The sequence below is a fragment of the Arthroderma uncinatum genome, assembly GCF_011692745.1.
Source record: "Arthroderma uncinatum strain CBS 119779 chromosome Unknown scaffold1, whole genome shotgun sequence".
Lineage (NCBI taxonomy): Eukaryota > Fungi > Ascomycota > Eurotiomycetes > Onygenales > Arthrodermataceae > Arthroderma > Arthroderma uncinatum.
The window spans coordinates 5,198,188-5,214,328 of record NW_022983863.1 but is presented as its reverse complement, the minus strand read 5'-3'; the positions used below and the strand labels follow the sequence as shown (position 1 = coordinate 5,214,328).

Genomic DNA, 16,141 nt, shown 5'->3' with positions numbered 1-16,141 from the left:
ATTCTGCACTGTTGAAATAAGGCCTGTTATGATTTACAAACTTCCTATGAGATGAACGAGAGAATTTTTGACATAAACTGGGGTTCGTAATGTTTTTCTCTGTGAAGGGTAAGGATCAAAAAGAACATCCAAGTTGGTGTATCACAGCTCGTCTTCCTGGTCCATATCCGAAGGTTTAAGCAACCCACCTATCTTTATGGCACGGTCTCGCTCAGCTGCCTTGGCCTCTTTCAGTTCCTGTTCCCTTTCTTCGGCGTATAGTTCTGTGTTGTCGCCAGCAAACTCCTTCAAGGAAATCAAGAAGTCTCGTAGATGAGTCTTGAATTTGTTAAAGTCATCATTCATGACAAACAGTCCGGTAACAAATTGTCTTGTTTGCGCCCTATTATGGTTATTAGCGATGTTGTTGTATGGATGAATAGCATTTGAGGGGATTCAACATACTCTTGCAAGTTCTTGAAGGCACTTTGTAGCAGATTCACAACGTACTCCTGGAGGAAGTCCCGATTTGATGTTCCAACGGGTGCCTGATCAGGACCGTAGATGGGGTCCCGAATCTTCTCCGATTGTACAAAGTGGAACATTCGTCCAAGGAGCATTGCCTGGGATTTGAAACCTAGAAGTAATTTTGAGTTAGCCCTTGGCTCCCTTTGTGTGTGTATATCGACGGTAAAATCAACATACCAGCTTTGTGATCGGTGTCAGTAAGCACAAAGAATACATCCTGCAATATTGGGAGGTAGAATTGGCGGAAGAAAACACTCGAGGTTTGGGGATCTGAGTCTGCCATGTTGTTCATCAACTCGAGACACATGGTGAGACCAGTATTTTCCACTTCTCTATTGTCGTGCTTGCTCGCCCACATGCATGAGTCGATGACAAATTTGAACTGGCTTGTATCCAGTTTCAACAAAGCTGAGAAGCAGTACAGATTAATCGCCTGTAGCAGTTTAAAGAATCCCACACGGTGTTCTGGATATTCATGGAAATCTTTGTTGATCATTTCCAATGTGCATTCGAACACGTTCTCCATGATTATCGGGACTTTGTCGTCCATAAGGTTCTAATTATATGGTTAGCGTGTTCTGTAATAAAAGGGTCGTAGATGGTCGTAAATAGTCAAAAATTGCAAGAGGGTGCAGCAGTGTCACATACGTGCAGCTTGTGTATAATGGTTGTCATAACATTCAACACCTCAGCTTCTCTAGCATCGGGAACATTTTGATTATAATCTAAGAGAACGGCCTCGAGAAGCGGTGGAACCATGCTGGAGTTGACCATCTCAAGATCGTCGGCTTTCTCAACATAAGTGTCAATAAGCTTCAGGATTTCTTTCTTGATTGTCCGTAGCCCTCGAACTTTCGGTGTCTTGGTAGCATATCCCGTTGCTAGCAAGAAGTCAGCGATCATCGAAGGAAGAAAGCATGTTATGCAAGAAATGGATACTTACTATCTGATGCGATAGCGTCTGAAATGAGTTGACTTGATGCTCGGTACATGTTGAGCATATCAAGATAAATTCGGCCGATCTGAGAATAGAAATAGCTACCGATGGAGGTGCAAGCTGCGACATTGGTCTTCATGATATTTCCAACAATCTTGATGGTCTCTGCGTTTTGGAGTGTGGATGGGTCCTGGGTAGCCTGGCTAATGATCGAATCCCATGCAGCATTTGGCAGTGCCATGAGGTTTTCGATTAAACGGTCTTGAACCCCCTTTTGGCCTTGGGCAGAAATCATGTAACCGCAAGCCTCATAAAAGGTGTGGACTTGTTGGGGAGATAGATCGCAGGTGATCTTTCTCATTGATCCCACAATTTCGTCGATGAAAGGTTCGGTCTCACTAGGCTGTAGTGCAACAAAATGGCGGCGACATTTGTTCGCGATTTTGATGAAAGTATCGCATGCCATGTCCTGGACACCTGTTGTTTTCTCTGGATTAGCAACATACACCCGTATAAAAAAGCCATTTATCAGATTGGGATCACAAACCTTCGTGGGTTTCGTGCATAAATTCAAAAAGCTTGTTGACAACCGTCTTCAAAAATTTCCAATGGGCTTTCAAAAACCTAGGGTACTGGCCCACGATATACATAATATTACTTGCCACAACAGCCTTGTTGTCTTTGCCGCGCTTCATCTCCGTTAGGCCAAGGAGATCTTTGATAACGGTGACGAGGAATCGTTTCTCAGTCTCCTCGTTCATAGCTCCAGAGATAGATCCAATGGCCCAGCAGAGGGTGTTGCAGTTGGCCCACGACCACTCAGACCCATCTACTTGTTTGGCAAGCTTGTCTGCCATGATGTTCTCCGTGTCTACGACGTCAAGATGGGTAAGATAGACAAGACACTCCCTAGTCGTCTTGTACAGTTGAATGGTATCACTCTCCTTGACGAACTCTCGCACAATTTCACCTTCGTCATTCTCAACGATCAGCACTTCCTCTGGTCTCACCATCTTCTCGATCATGACGGTTCTTAGACTGGTGAGAACTTCCTGGTATTTGTGCTTTCGAAGAGGGTAGTTTGCGAGTGTGCTTGGGTGAGGCGCGCCGCCATTTGAAAGTCCGCTAACTCCCATGCTGACTAGCGGATTGATATCTGTGATTGGGAGCTGCTGCATCTCCTCATATAGTTCCTGGACCAGCCGGGTCCAGTATTCCAAACAGATCTTGAAGATTTCTCTGTCGTCAATTTGACTAATTCGAATGAGGTAGAAATGCGCATGAGTAAGATAATCTCTATTGGGGAGTTTCTCGATAAGCTGCCACATGTGTTAGAAGATATATACCCAAAGGATGCGTTGTGAATGACTTACATGTAGCCTAACGCTGAAAAAGTTACAAAGGAAAAGTGCGAGATTAAGGATGAATTCTTGGTCTCGGGAATTGCTGTTCGCGTAGGTTTCCCTCAAGTCCAAAGATAGGGGGATGATCTTGGACACGGTTGTCAGAAGGTCCGTAAATATTTGAACGAGCTTCTCATCGTATGAGTACTGTGGACCGATCTGAAGACTTCCAATCTCCGTAAGACACTTGAGCGTCACGTTGCGAAACTCTGGCACGTCTAGAAATCTAGTCAAGAGGGTGTTTATGATGGGTGTTTCAAACACATATCCCAAAGGAATCCAGTTCAGGAAACGCAGCAGCGTCTCAAGGGTGGCTTTGATTAAGCTGCTCTGGTTCGCAGTGTCTAGGACTTCAGAGCACAGTTGAAATATAGCAGAGAACTCCTGACACATGGTAGTCTTCAGGTTTCTAGCCTTTGTAGAGGTCATTTGGTCTTGGGAATAGTCGAACACCTCTTCGGAGAGCAGACGGAGGATGGCCATGTTGTTTTCACATATCGACAAGCTTGTGTGGCATGATGATATGATTTCGCTGATGAAGGTAGGCCAGTTGTGTGGCCACTCTTGCTTCAGGATGGACACCAGGACGAGATTAAGTTTGTTGAGAAAGGCCCGCTCGCTCTTCAGCTTTTCCTCCGTTTTGGAGTGGTCGATAATGCAATTGACTATGAAATTTCGGATTCCTAATGCAGCTGGTGAGTATGGAGGTGTTCATCAGCGGCTGAAGGGGGGTGATTCCCTGTACCTTGACATTGGTCTCGAGGCAGGACTTTCCATCGTGTCATAATAACATCGTCGAGGACTTGGAGGGCGAGGTCTAGTTGATATGAGTTAGCACATGATATATCAAGACAATCGACAGGAATTACAAGTATACATTTTGTCTGAACATATTCGGATTCCTGAAGGATGTTGCCCACCAACACCCATGATTCGGGGTTTTGTTTAAACTACACGGCCTCGGTTAGTTACACGTCGAATATATCTAGGAAGCGAGATAGCTCCAGGCAGCAGTGTCAACGACATACCTCAGTAAGGGTTTGTTGGGCTTGTTTTTGCTAAGAGCAATTAAGAAAAGCAACGGATTAGCACTAGATCTATCCAGCATGGTTCAAATACCACCGTAGCGACCACTATCATGGACTTACAGCTTCGCCTTTTCCCTCATAGAAGGCCCGAACGGTAATATCTAGCTCCCGGATAGAGACCGACATAGCGCATCAATCTCAGGGTTCAAGGGAACAGGCCCGGATCTCAAGCTCCTCCGTCCTAAATAGCCGCGGCAAGCAAGTAGTTGGCGTTTTTCCGATGCAGGTGTGGCTGAGGCGTGGGTGAGAGGGAGAAGAGAAGAGAGCCCGTCGTAAGCCAGGCGGAGGAGGTGAAGGAGAGGAGGGGCAGAGGTGTAGAGAAGACCGGCGGATATAACTCGCGCGGGACGGTCGCTTGAAATGCCTGGGGGCGAGGGGGAGCTGGCCGTGATGCAATTCAGCTGGATGAGGCCCTGTCAGAGGAGGATGAGAGTGTGCGGTGGATGGCACAATGGTGTCGGGTGGAAATCGCTGCTCGCTGCCCTTTGACGCCAAAACAAAAAGCCCATCCCACCCCCCAAAACAAATCGGCCACTTACCTAATAGCTGCCTGCTTAGTCATCGTATACAACTACAGCCTTAATCCTGTACAACATCAACATCGACGACGTCCATCGTTTACGGGGAGTGATGAGAACGAAGTGATTAAGTGCTAATATACCTGTCGATACATGGATAACAATTTTGTTATACATAGTGTGGCTCTCCTCCCGTCGTGACAACAAGATACCCATTGCTGTGGCCTCTATAGATGGGCATGGAACCCCAGCTTCGGCGCAAAATGCTCGCCGTTCATATATCTCTCCCAAGCGCTTGATGCTTCAGCAAAGGCATCATAGCCAAATAGGAACGCCTGGAATTTGGGATCAATCCAGGGGATAGGATATGGTTCAAAGGGGTTCCGCTGGAGGAGCTTGATGTCCCGTTTCTGCTGGCCTGGACCGTCCAACATGTGGAATACATCTCGCAACGCGGTGCTGCCCTGGATAACCTTGGTGGTACGCTCCTTGCGACTACGTTCATATACCGATAGGAGATCACGCAGCTGAGAGTTGCTCCGGATCTTCTTGAACAGGGTACCGAGGGTAGCCCCGTCTTCGATAGCCTGTGCGGCTCCTTGGGCCCTAAAACACATCGATGAGTATAACGACTTATCTCAACTGCAAGCCACCAGAGGGATTTAAAGTAAGTTATGGACGGTACATACAGATAAGGGAGAGTGGCATGGCAGGCATCCCCTAGCAGGACGAAGTTCCCCTTGGGGTGAGACCATGAGCGCATCCTTTTGCTATTCCGCAGCCGCCATTTCTGCGTCTCCTGCACCAGGCCAAGGAGTTTCCGCAACCGTGGATCCCAGTTTTTAAAGAAAGATCTCATCTCCTCTAGATCTGCATCGGCAAGGTTCAACGTCTCCGGCAGAGTGTCTGGGCAGACCAAGACAATATTGAGCGACTCCCCACCCCGCAGAGAGTAGCATACTGCATGCCCGCCCGGTCCAATCCAGTGTGTCATTCCCGGCTGTTCTACAAATTCAACCAGGTCCGGGTACTGCCTTATGTCGTCTGCTTCGATAACGATGCGATAAGCCATATCACCTGTCAGGTGAGGAGGGTCGGCATGTCCCAGCAGAGCTTCACGGCAAACGGACCGAAGTCCATCAGCTCCTATGATCACATCAGCGTGAAAATCAGGTTTATCCAGCAGTTGGGCCGCAGGGGCGTCGAAGTCGATGTTAACGACAGTATAGCCCAGGCGGATATCGACGTTTAGCCTCCTGGCCTCACGCAGCAGGATGCTATGGTAGTCTGCTCGATGAATGTGAAGGTATGGGAGGCCATATCGCTCAAAGGTATATGGGAACGCATTTTGGACGCAAAGTACCTTGCCTGTCCGGTATGCTCTCACGGTGAAATCTCTTGGGCGAACGGAGACACGCTCGATATCAGCAAGCAGCCCCCATTCCCGGAGGATATATGATGCATTAGGGGGGATTTGGATGCCCGCGCCAACCTATATCTGACCTTTAGATATGTTCCACCCTGTGAACGAAAAAGAAGAAGGAGAGAGAGAGAGAGAGAGACAGGGAGAGAGAGGGGAGAGAGAAGAGAGAAGAGAAAGTCTCAGTTGGAGAAAAGTGCTACCTCTTGAATGTCGGTCTGTTGTTCCAATACGGTGACCTTATGGCCTGCTCGAGCGATGCCGATGGCCGCAGCTAAGCCTCCCAGGCCAGCGCCGACTATAGCTACGTGGAAGCAGGGAGAATGCATTAGATGGAGTTATCCAAAATGTCAGCGTCATCCACCGGCATGAGATAGAGAGAGAGGGGGGAGAGAAAAAAAAATGTGAGAGAGGACATCTGCAAAAGCAGGTGAGGTGGAAATTACGATTGAAGGCATTGAGGATAATAACAGCTGCATATATAGAGCATCGAGGGAGTCTGGCCGCGGCGAGTCCCCAGTGCGCCGAGAAAAATGACTGGGAGTGGACAATGCCTCTACAAACGGGATAGAAATGGATATTCCCTCAGTCGCGCTGTTATTTTTTCCTTGTTCTCGAGGCATGAGACGAGGGGCTAGCCCGGGGAAATACCCGTTTGACAGGGCGATCCAGGACGAATCCCAATGCCTTGCAGCAACAAAAACTACGACCCGGGCATCAACGCCGCATACATAAGACTATAGAGCTGCACCTAAGTAGGTACGGAGTAGAGGGAACAACAAACCAGCGTGAAGCACGGACGAAGCGCCCTAAATGGATGTCTTCGGATTACATAAGCCTATCGGGTGGACGTTGTTCCGAAAGAGTTACATAATCATCCAGAAGGGAAGGTGATAAGACAAAGCGAGGACCGCGCAGGTTGGGAGTGTCAGAGTAGGCGACATGCAAGCGAGGCAGATCCGCGGGAGCCAGGATAAAGACGCGACCCAGGATAAAAAGACAAAACAGTGAAAGAAGGATAAAGGGAAGAAACAAACGCAGAGCGCTGTGGGCAGGTCGGGGAAAAGTCGCGGGTGAGAGTTCGTGCATAAGGGAGCGGGAGGGATCTGAAACTGTCGCCAGCACTAGCAGGCCGGGCCTCGCGCTGTGATTAGCGGGCTGCACCGAGGAACGAACGCAGGGAAGGTGACGAGATGGAAGGACTGCAGAGTGATCCCCATAGACGCCACTACCAGTCCCAGCGGCTGACTGGCGGGCTATTAATAGGCAGAGTTAATATCCGACGACGCCGTCTCTGCCTGTCCGCCTGCCTGTCCACCGCCCCTGTTTTTGCTTGTGCTGTAGTCTATATTGTAGTGCAGTGAAGTGTAGAGTCTATAGAGTAGAGTAGAGAAGAGTGTAGAGAAGAGCGAGAGAGAGAGTATGTATGACTGCCTGATGGCAGGGTCTGTCGAGAGCGGCAGTTGGCGGGCGACTCCGCTAGTCGCGGCACCGCAGCAGGGCCCGTCGACGCACGCAGCCAGTGAGGAGGGCGCAGGAGCAGCCGGACAGGCGTCGGGGGCTCAAGGGTCGGGGCTTAGGGGCTTGGGGGCTGGTGGACGCTGGCCAATGGGCGCCCGCAGGCCGCGCCAGGGGGACGCTCTTTAACTAAGCCTGCGCCGGACAGGGGGGCGTCCAGGGCCAGGGAGGGCTAGGGGGGGCCAGGGCAGGGGCATAGAGGGCGGGGCCGGGATGCCCCGGGAGCGCCGGCCTGCCTGCCCTCCAGCGCTCGCCTAGGGGAGAGAGAGCGAGAGAGGCCTGAGTTCGCCCCCATGCGCGATCCGCCCAGCCGCCCACACCCAACCATTAGGCGGTAAGCACCCTCGCATGCTCGCCCATGCCCGCCCATGCTGCCGCCCGGCCAACTCGGTGGTCTGCCAGTGGCCTGCTGGCGGTCGCTGTTGGCTGCTCGTCCTGCGCTGGCGGTGCCCCTGCCGCCTGCCCGTCCAGCGCTGGCGGTTGCAGCTCGCCCTCCTGCCCTTTCACTAGCGCCGTCTCGCTCTGCCTCTGCCCGCCCTCCTGCCCTCTGCCCATCGCCCTTCGCCTTTCCCTCTCTTCCCTCTGCCCATCTCTCCCTGTCTCTCTCTCCATCGCGTCTATCTCGCCTCTCGTCTACCTCTCGACGTCCAATACCCCTTTTTACCGTCCGTCGCATACATGGACAGAGCCTCGTAGTCTACCTCTTCTTTGTTCTCTTTTTTTTTTGGGTCCGCGGCCAGTGCCATTGTCCAGTCGTCGTGTCTCGTCTGGACTGCAGCAGCCCTCGACAGTCGCATTCCCTCCACCCGCCCACAATAACCATCACCAGCATCACCGAGACCATCAGCATCGCCTCGCCAGGCCGACGGCTGCTACAGCACGACCATGTCCGTCGTCGCACCTGCGCCGTTGCCCAGCGGCAGCCGGGACATCGCGGCTGATGCGAGCCCAGAACAGAGCCCGTCCAGCTTCACCGCGGTTAACGGTAGAGACCGCTCGGCCTCGCTCATGAACGGACAGCCAGACCTGCGTCCCTCGCCGGCTCGCGATGACGCCGCCAGCACCAGCAACAACGCCAACAACAATAATAATACTACTACTAATAATACCGCCAGCAACGGCGCCAACATGCCTCACGACAAGCCAGCAAGCGCGGACGGGTCTCGTGACACGCCGGTTGACCAGGCGGAGGTTGCCTCAGCTCCAGACACCGCAAACACAAACCCGAACACAAATACCGCCAGCAGCAGCGGTAACAACAACTCTGCCTCCTCAAACAAGCGCAAGCGATCCAGTATAGACAGTCACCACGTCGAACTCGCGCCCCGAAGTCCGGCTCAGCTGCCTGCAGACCACCCTCACCCACCAACCGCCACAAATGGCAATTCGGAACACCACCACCAGCAGCACCAGCAACAACAACACCAACACCAACAGCAGCACCAACAGCCATATACCAGCGTCGAGCGTCCCGACGAGGCAAAGTCGAATTCTAGTAATGTCGGCTGGGACTATGACTCGCAGTCACAGATGATGAACAACTCGCAGAGACACTCCAAGCAGCAGCACATGGACGCATCCGATGCCCAGCTCGCCGAAGCCCTGCAGCGCGAGGTCCAGAGCGAGACCCCGTCGGAAAATGCATCCACCATGGACATGCAAGGTGGCAATTCGTCCAGCCATATGCAGAGCCAGTCTCCCAATTCGTCTCAGGTCGCGCCAAAGCGAAAGAGGGTCTTCAGCAACAGGACCAAGACGGGATGCATGACCTGCAGGCGAAGGAAGAAGAAATGCGACGAACAGCACCCATCATGTAAGTTCATCCACTTTCTCTCCCTGTCATAAAATATAATTTTAATACTCGTATTCTGACGGGTTCATGCAGGCAACAATTGTATCCGCGGTGGCTTCCCTTGCGAAGGCTATTCCGTCCGCAGCACCTGGCAGAAACCATCCCAGAACAAAGGGCCCATTCCACTACAGTCCAAGGATCGATACCCCGAACCTCCAAACCTTTATATGCAGGACATGAGTCCCCAGCGCCATGACTCGAGAATGGGCGGCCCAATGTTACCCGACGGAAGCAAGACACGACCGGTCTCGGTCGACGACAACGAAAGAGCCCAGGCCGCTTACATGACCAGCCCCAGCGGTACCGTCGCCCGTGTAGCATGGCAGAAGGGTTCATGGCAGGCCGCCAATCACCACATGATGCAAGACTCTGCTCCCAAGCTTGAATACCGAGATGCACCGGTGATCGCCGACATATCGCGTCCCGAGCCTCCAAAATCAGACTACCACCACTCCCACAGCAATAACAACAACAACGCCAACAACAGTACCAATAACAACAACGGTAACAACACGAACAATACGAACAATAACGCGCACCAAAAACCCGGCATTCCGGTCTTCCAATCGAACATGGAACCTCGCCCGAACCATGCTCCTCCTCCCCGTGTCGACACAAGCAGCTACCCGACTCAGGCCCGTCTCGCTCTAAGCAGCATGGAACCCCATGTGCCCTTCGAAGGCGGCAACGAGAAGTCTGAAAAGGAAAAGATGCTTAGCGGCGAACAATACCGTCCTTTCGACCCAGAACTTGTCCGTGACCGGGAACAGTGCAAGGCCGCACTCTGGCGCTTCACCAATGCCGGCAATCCTCTCTACGGCATCAGCTCCGCCGAAAAAACTCGTCTCCTGACCCAGATTCTCCAGCCATCCGCCATCGAACCGCCACCAGACGCTCCTCCACCATCAACCAGCACTCCGACCGGATCCCTCGGACCAGGCGCCATCCTCGAGTCTCCCTTCAACTGCCACTACGGCTACAATATCAACATTGGCGAAGACGTCCTCATTTCCGAAAACTGCTTCTTCGCGGACGACTGCTCCATCAACATCGGCGCCCACACGTGGATCGGTCCAAACGTCACCATCCTCAGCTCCATGGCCATCGGAAGTATGCAGGAACGCAAGGGCTCCCAAAGCAGGTATCAGGGTCGACCCGTCGTCATCGCTGAAGACTGTTGGATCGGCGCCGGATGCACCATCCTGCCAGGTGTCACGCTCGGACGTGGCGCATACATCGCCCCTGGCGAAGTGGTCCGTTCGCAAATCCTGCCGTATGGCTTCCAGGGCTTGAAGCCAAACTACCCTTGACCTCATCGTGATCCTCCATACATTTCATACCTCATTTTGGCGTATATACTACTTGTCTCTCCTGTTCTGCATTCCTCATGCTAGCCACGAACTACTTAAAAAGCGCACAAAGGGTGAAAAAAAAAAAACTTAACCAACCAATGGCATTGGTTGCATGCTCTAGGCCATTTCCATTTCTTCATGTCTGTCTGATATACTCTTTGGTTTCTTTCGTGTGTTTTTCTCTTCTTTCCTTCTATCGTGTCCCTTTGATCCACACCTTGTTTTGTTGGCGAGTATACAGTCGTTTACTCTCATGCTCCTGCTTTCATCTCTCCTTGGCCTAGCGGCGTTTTATGAAAATGGCGTCTGTTTTTTTTATTTCTGTAATGTGTTTATGTATCGTAGTAGTCACCTTTGTTTCTGATAAGAAATTATAGTCCTGGTATGTTCTGCTATCTATATCGACATGTTTTATTTTGTTATTCCCGAACCCATCCATTCCCACCTCGTGTGATAGATCATTAGTATAGTCCCCTTATTCCGAAATCTTCGCTCAAGACTCCAACCAGTCCAGCAGCTCAGGCACAAAGTACGATGTCACAATACTCGCACCAGCCCGCAGAATCCCCTGCATGCTCTCCATCACCATCGCCCTCAACTCAAACACGCCGGCCTTCGCGCCCGCATGAATCATCGCATACTCCCCACTAACCTGGTACGCAGCAACAGGCATATCCCTCCCCAGCTCCTTTGCATCACTAATAATATCTAAATAAGCACCCGCGGGCTTCACCATAATAATATCCGCACCCTCACTTATATCCCTCTGAATAGCCCGTCTCGCCAACCCCCTACCACCAGGCGGAAGCTGATAACATTTCCTATCCCCAAACGAAGGACACGAGCCAGCCGCATCCCTAAACGGCCCATACAAACACCCGCTAAACTTCGCCGCATAAGACATCAGCACCACCTGATGCGATATACCTGCCTCAATAAGCTTGAGCTTAATAGCCCTAACTCGACCATCGTTCATATCAGAGGGTGCAACGCAATGAGCTCCAGCCTGAGCGTACGCCAAAGCAACGTCCGAGAGCCTCTCGACTGAAAGCGTATTGTTCAACGATCCGTCTTCACGAAGGATACCGCAGTGTCCGTGAGACGTGTACTCGCACAGACATACGTCAGTGGAGATGTAGAGGGCTGGGAAATTAGTGCGTAGTAGGCGAATGGCTTGTATGACAGGTCCAGACGGGTCGTCTGCCATCGTCCCCAGAGCATCCTTTGCACCAGGCGCCATCGGGACGCCGAAGAGCATGACGGATCTCAAACCCTTTTTGACCAGCGGTTTAAGGAATGGCACCAACTTGTTTAGACCCAGCTGGAATTGATTTGGAAGGGAAGGGACTGTGATTTGGTCGTCTGGTCGGTCTGTGATGAAGAGAGGGTAGATAAGCATGGACTAAATAAAAAAAAGCCACCGACCGTTAGCCGTTATCGTTCCCCCCACTTGTGTGTGTTAATGGCCAGAAGAAAGGCTGACCTTGGTTAATTGCTTCTCTGACTGCCATTCTCTGGCTAGCGGGTGGCTGTAGCCCGCATGCAGCTGGCTAGAGATACTCCCCGAGATGCTAACGCTGGTGGTGGTGCTCTGATATGAAGATGGAGCAGTAACATGCGAGCGAGCGCCTCTGGGCTTCGTCGACCCGCGCTCGTCGCCCTGCGAGTCTCTAAACGCAATATCCGACACAAGGTTAGAAAACGACATCTTTGAATCCTCGCTGAAAGAAAATAACTCTTTGACTGCTCCCGTTCTTCAATCGATAGTCACTGTCTCTCGTCCGTTTCGTGGGTTGACTTCACCGTTTGTACCCCAGCATTTCAGCTGGCCGAATTTTTAGTTAGCCTTCCTTAGTCAGCACATCCTTGCCGAAACTCTCCATGACGTTCGCCCAGTCCGATTTATCTTCAAGGTCAGCATTTCTCTTCTCGCCTACGGAAGAGTTCATATATATCTCCTGTTCGCTCGGTGTCTCTGTCAGACATAAAGACCTGGCACTATGCTTCGAACACCCGCTCAAAGCGCCGCGGGGACGGCTGCAAATACCCAAACAACTAACCCGGAGCGGGGTGGCCTTCCACTAACAGGCACTCTAAGACTAAGAGGAGAGCGGGAGGAGGAAAGCAGTCAACCGCCAACAGAGGAAAGACATATTAAATGGGCAGAAGACGTTGTTGATAACGAAGGTCAGGGTAAAAAGAGTTCCAAAGGTACGGTCATTCCAACCATGTCAATATTCCATACACGGTTGATCACTTACACTCACATTTACCATTTGACAGTCTGCTGTATTTACCACAAACCACGGCCCGCCGGCGAGAGCAGCTCTGAATCTGAATCGTCAGACTCAGATTTCGACGATGACTCTTCCGCCGACGAAGGACGATCAGACAAAGCTGATCCCCAAAAGGTTCGTACCCCATGCTTCCAAGCAACCTTCTATAAACATTTCTTCTGACAAACGTCACTCGACCAGGGATCTGGATGCCCTGACCACGGAGGTCACGGAGACTCACTGGCCCATAAGAAACGGAAACGAAGACCGAACGCTTATGAGCGGATTCCAAAGAACAAAAAATAGCGCCAAGCGCGCAGCGGAGGGTTTGAGTTGATTTAAATATTACCGATGCCATTTTATGTGCCAGGAAGACACAGCACCTGGTGCATGTCACAGAAATCAGACTGACCAGCCATGAACCCCAAGGAAAACAGAAAGACGGGACATTTGGTGAATAAGGTTCGGTCGGAATCTGCAAACGAACGGTCCAGTAATGTCCGGTGCGTATGTATACCATCCGACGCCCTTCGACGGGCATGGGTGAAGGGACAGGGTACACGCTGGAGAGCGGCTTGTGATTGCCGCGCGCACAAAGTATCAAAGCGAAAGTATTCAAAGGGCTGGCAAATAATGGGTCATGACTATAGAACTTGCGAGAGCCTCTGGCAAACAGTTAGAGGACCACTTATCTACAGATTTGAAGATTGGTTCGAAGATGGAATGAGCGATGGCTTGACTTATCAACTAGCCTGATAGAATCTCAAATTTATTTCATAACGCATAGCGGCCATTCATATATACATGGATTAGATTTAGATTGCCATGTCGTGCAGCTTCTTCAGCAGTGTGTACCCTAGACTTGGTCTCACCGCACAATATGGCTTCAGGCTACTTGTCAATTGACGCTGTAGCGCATCCCATTATGCTGATATATGTGCCTCCACTCTGTAGTTCGGGTTCGATGATTGCCTGCGAGACTGTCTCACCGGTCTGATACTAGGGTCTGGGGTAGGGGCACGCATAGACCGAGCTCGGTGTTCGCGGCTTGACCATGTCCCATCGGTGTCTGTATCATTATCACTGGTGTAGTTGCTATCGCCGCCCATAGATAGCTTGCCATCTGGGCTCGATGTTGAGAGGTCGAAAATGTTGTGTGCAAGCGTGCTGGACTGGTTCCCTTTGGATAGGTTTGGATTGATATCGACCCTGATAGCGCGTTGTTCACTTTGAAGGTCGTCAACCAGATCATTTTGCGACCTTGAAAGCCGTTTTGTTGTACATTCCGCTACAGCGTCCACAAGATCCTCTGTTGGCCGCCGCATCTTGCCTCTTAGACTAGGCTCAGCGTAGTTTATAGGACCCCGAGAGCGCCTGGATGGTCTTGGTCTCTGGGCATGTCGTTCGCTAGTGGTTGTTGGTTGATATTCTGAATATAGAGGCTTATCCAAGCTGTTTGTAGATTCGGATGTTTTCTCCACTGGATCGTGATCATCCAACGAAATTTCAACCGGATGATTAAAAAGAGGCACATCCTCGCGGATGAAGACTTCTGGTTTCGTATCCGTGGGTTGATCGGAAGTTTTAGGGCGTGAGGTATTCCGCGTCTCTGTTTTCCTTCGTCCGGATCCCTTCCGTTTTTCGACAGCCACGCTATCTTGAACCACTTTCTTTGTAGTCGACCTTGGGTTGAAATTTACATTTTCTATCACAGATCAGGTTAATTAACGTCCAGAGCGATGCACAAAAAGGAATAGAGTATACATACTTGGTCCTAGGGCGCGCCGGGATTTCGCCAGATCCGCGCGTGGCTTAAGGCTTTCCTTGCCCGTAGATATAGGGTCTGCTTCATTTTCGGCCCCAACTCCAATTTCATTAGATAGCTGCCTCTGGGCCTTTTTGAAGAGTGTGTATTGGAATTTATCCTGTTCTTGTTTATCTTGTGGAAGAGCGTCGCACTCTTGCGCATCGAATTTCCGCTTAGAGCCAGCCACCGTAGCAGGAGGCGCAGCATCTCGATCGACTTCGACGTCCTTTTTGGAAACCAGCGTTTGAACAAGAGAGCTATCTCTTCGTTTCGGTCGAGTATTGATTGGACGAACTTTTTCGAGGATCTCTGCCACTGTATTTTCCCTTGTAGCCCATGGGAAACGAGACTCATCCGATGGTGTGTTTTTTGAGGTCACGGAAACATCCTGTTCCTGTGTACGAGCCTCGGGCTTCCTCTCTGTCGATTCAATGTTATCCATGGCTTGTACCGGTTCCATGTCATCGTCCTCCTGAATTATTTCCTCTTCTATCCGTTCATCTGCATCGGGAGCGTAGACCCCATCTTCTGGAATCGCAGGCAAACAACCGCCATCCTCCAGCATAGCCTCGTCTTCAGAGAGTCGTAGAAGGCTGCGGGGGCTTATTCGTTTTATTTCCCCTTCTTTCTCAACCCGGTCTTCCTTTGCAACCCGTTCGCCAACATCACAATATTGGGACGGTAGTTTGTTAAGGTCCTTAACAAGTGCTGATAGCTCTCCCAAACCAGACTCGAATCTTTCTCTTAGCGTATTAATGCGATTTTCGAAATGCGTACCGGTCCGATATCGCTCGAGCTCATGGTTTGCAGAGATAATTCCTTCGCGGAGTGTAACATTCTCAGCAAGGAGATGCGATACCTCAGCTTCGAGTGTTCGAATGCGGATCGACTGCACTGAATTCGCTCGGGCAATCTCACGGTTTTGTCGTATAAAGCGCCGTTTTACTATTAGGCTCTGTATTAGTGAATAGCTCCATACAGTTCAGCAATCTCTTGATGCAGTCGAGGAATACATACAGGATTCGATGGAATCTGAACTCGTGGGAAGGTCGTTTAATCGCGCCATGACTGGTCGAGGCCGTAGCAGGTGGAAATATTTGATATAGTTATAGAAAGCCAGACAGTATTGTCAATCCAAAGGCGTCGCTGTATCGATATTCAAGGCTTCTATGGCGTTGTTGTGTCGAGTCTGGTACTGGTAAAATAATCAAGCGTTGTGTTTGCTGAGGAGCACAAGGTTGGAAAGCATCTGGCTTGGCATTGTTTATGTTTATCCGTTTCTAGTTAGACTACCTCCTTGCTTGATTATATAAGTATTTTACCGTCAGATACGCATGTACTGTAATATACTACCCTTATATTCACGTGATATGTCTTTCGTGGGCCGTCGATAAGGCCAAAAGGTCGATTTTATTATCTTCCGAAGCTCGCGTCAAGGAGCAACGTCATTCTACCTGGGCTTT

The 16,141-nt window shown here is 50.8% G+C and overlaps 5 protein-coding genes across 5 annotated transcripts; 1 reads left to right on the top strand and 4 right to left on the bottom strand.

Annotated features, from left to right (window-relative positions):
- Nucleotides 1–141: 141 nt before the first annotated feature.
- GIQ15_01591 (uncharacterized protein) lies at nt 142–4,061 on the bottom strand (the record flags this gene model as incomplete). The annotated part of the gene is made up of 11 exons (XM_033549008.1): nt 142–382; nt 445–616; nt 685–1,063; nt 1,156–1,388; nt 1,451–1,933; nt 1,992–2,763; nt 2,818–3,539; nt 3,593–3,664; nt 3,725–3,797; nt 3,876–3,905; nt 3,996–4,061. 11 exons carry the CDS (start codon nt 4,059–4,061, stop codon nt 142–144), a joined length of 3,243 nt encoding a protein of 1,080 aa, XP_033409959.1.
- A 619-nt stretch (nt 4,062–4,680) lies between these two features.
- Nucleotides 4,681–6,202, bottom strand: GIQ15_01590 (salicylate hydroxylase; the record flags this gene model as incomplete). Its single annotated transcript, XM_033549007.1, has 3 exons — nt 4,681–5,059; nt 5,143–5,870; nt 6,077–6,202. 3 exons carry the CDS (start codon nt 6,200–6,202, stop codon nt 4,681–4,683), a joined length of 1,233 nt encoding a protein of 410 aa, XP_033409958.1.
- Nucleotides 6,203–8,276: 2,074 nt separating this feature from the next.
- Nucleotides 8,277–10,553, top strand: GIQ15_01589 (C6 zinc finger domain-containing protein; the record flags this gene model as incomplete). Its single annotated transcript, XM_033549006.1, has 2 exons — nt 8,277–9,204; nt 9,277–10,553. 2 exons carry the CDS (start codon nt 8,277–8,279, stop codon nt 10,551–10,553), a joined length of 2,205 nt encoding a protein of 734 aa, XP_033409957.1.
- Nucleotides 10,554–11,088: 535 nt separating this feature from the next.
- Nucleotides 11,089–12,303, bottom strand: GIQ15_01588 (porphobilinogen synthase; the record flags this gene model as incomplete). The annotated part of the gene is made up of 2 exons (XM_033549005.1): nt 11,089–11,997; nt 12,079–12,303. The coding sequence occupies 2 exons, from the start codon at nt 12,301–12,303 to the stop codon at nt 11,089–11,091; spliced, it is 1,134 nt and encodes a 377-aa protein (XP_033409956.1).
- Nucleotides 12,304–13,794: 1,491 nt separating this feature from the next.
- Nucleotides 13,795–15,744, bottom strand: GIQ15_01587 (shugoshin C terminal domain-containing protein; the record flags this gene model as incomplete). Its single annotated transcript, XM_033549004.1, has 3 exons — nt 13,795–14,576; nt 14,640–15,623; nt 15,696–15,744. The coding sequence occupies 3 exons, from the start codon at nt 15,742–15,744 to the stop codon at nt 13,795–13,797; spliced, it is 1,815 nt and encodes a 604-aa protein (XP_033409955.1).
- Nucleotides 15,745–16,141: the final 397 nt, after the last annotated feature.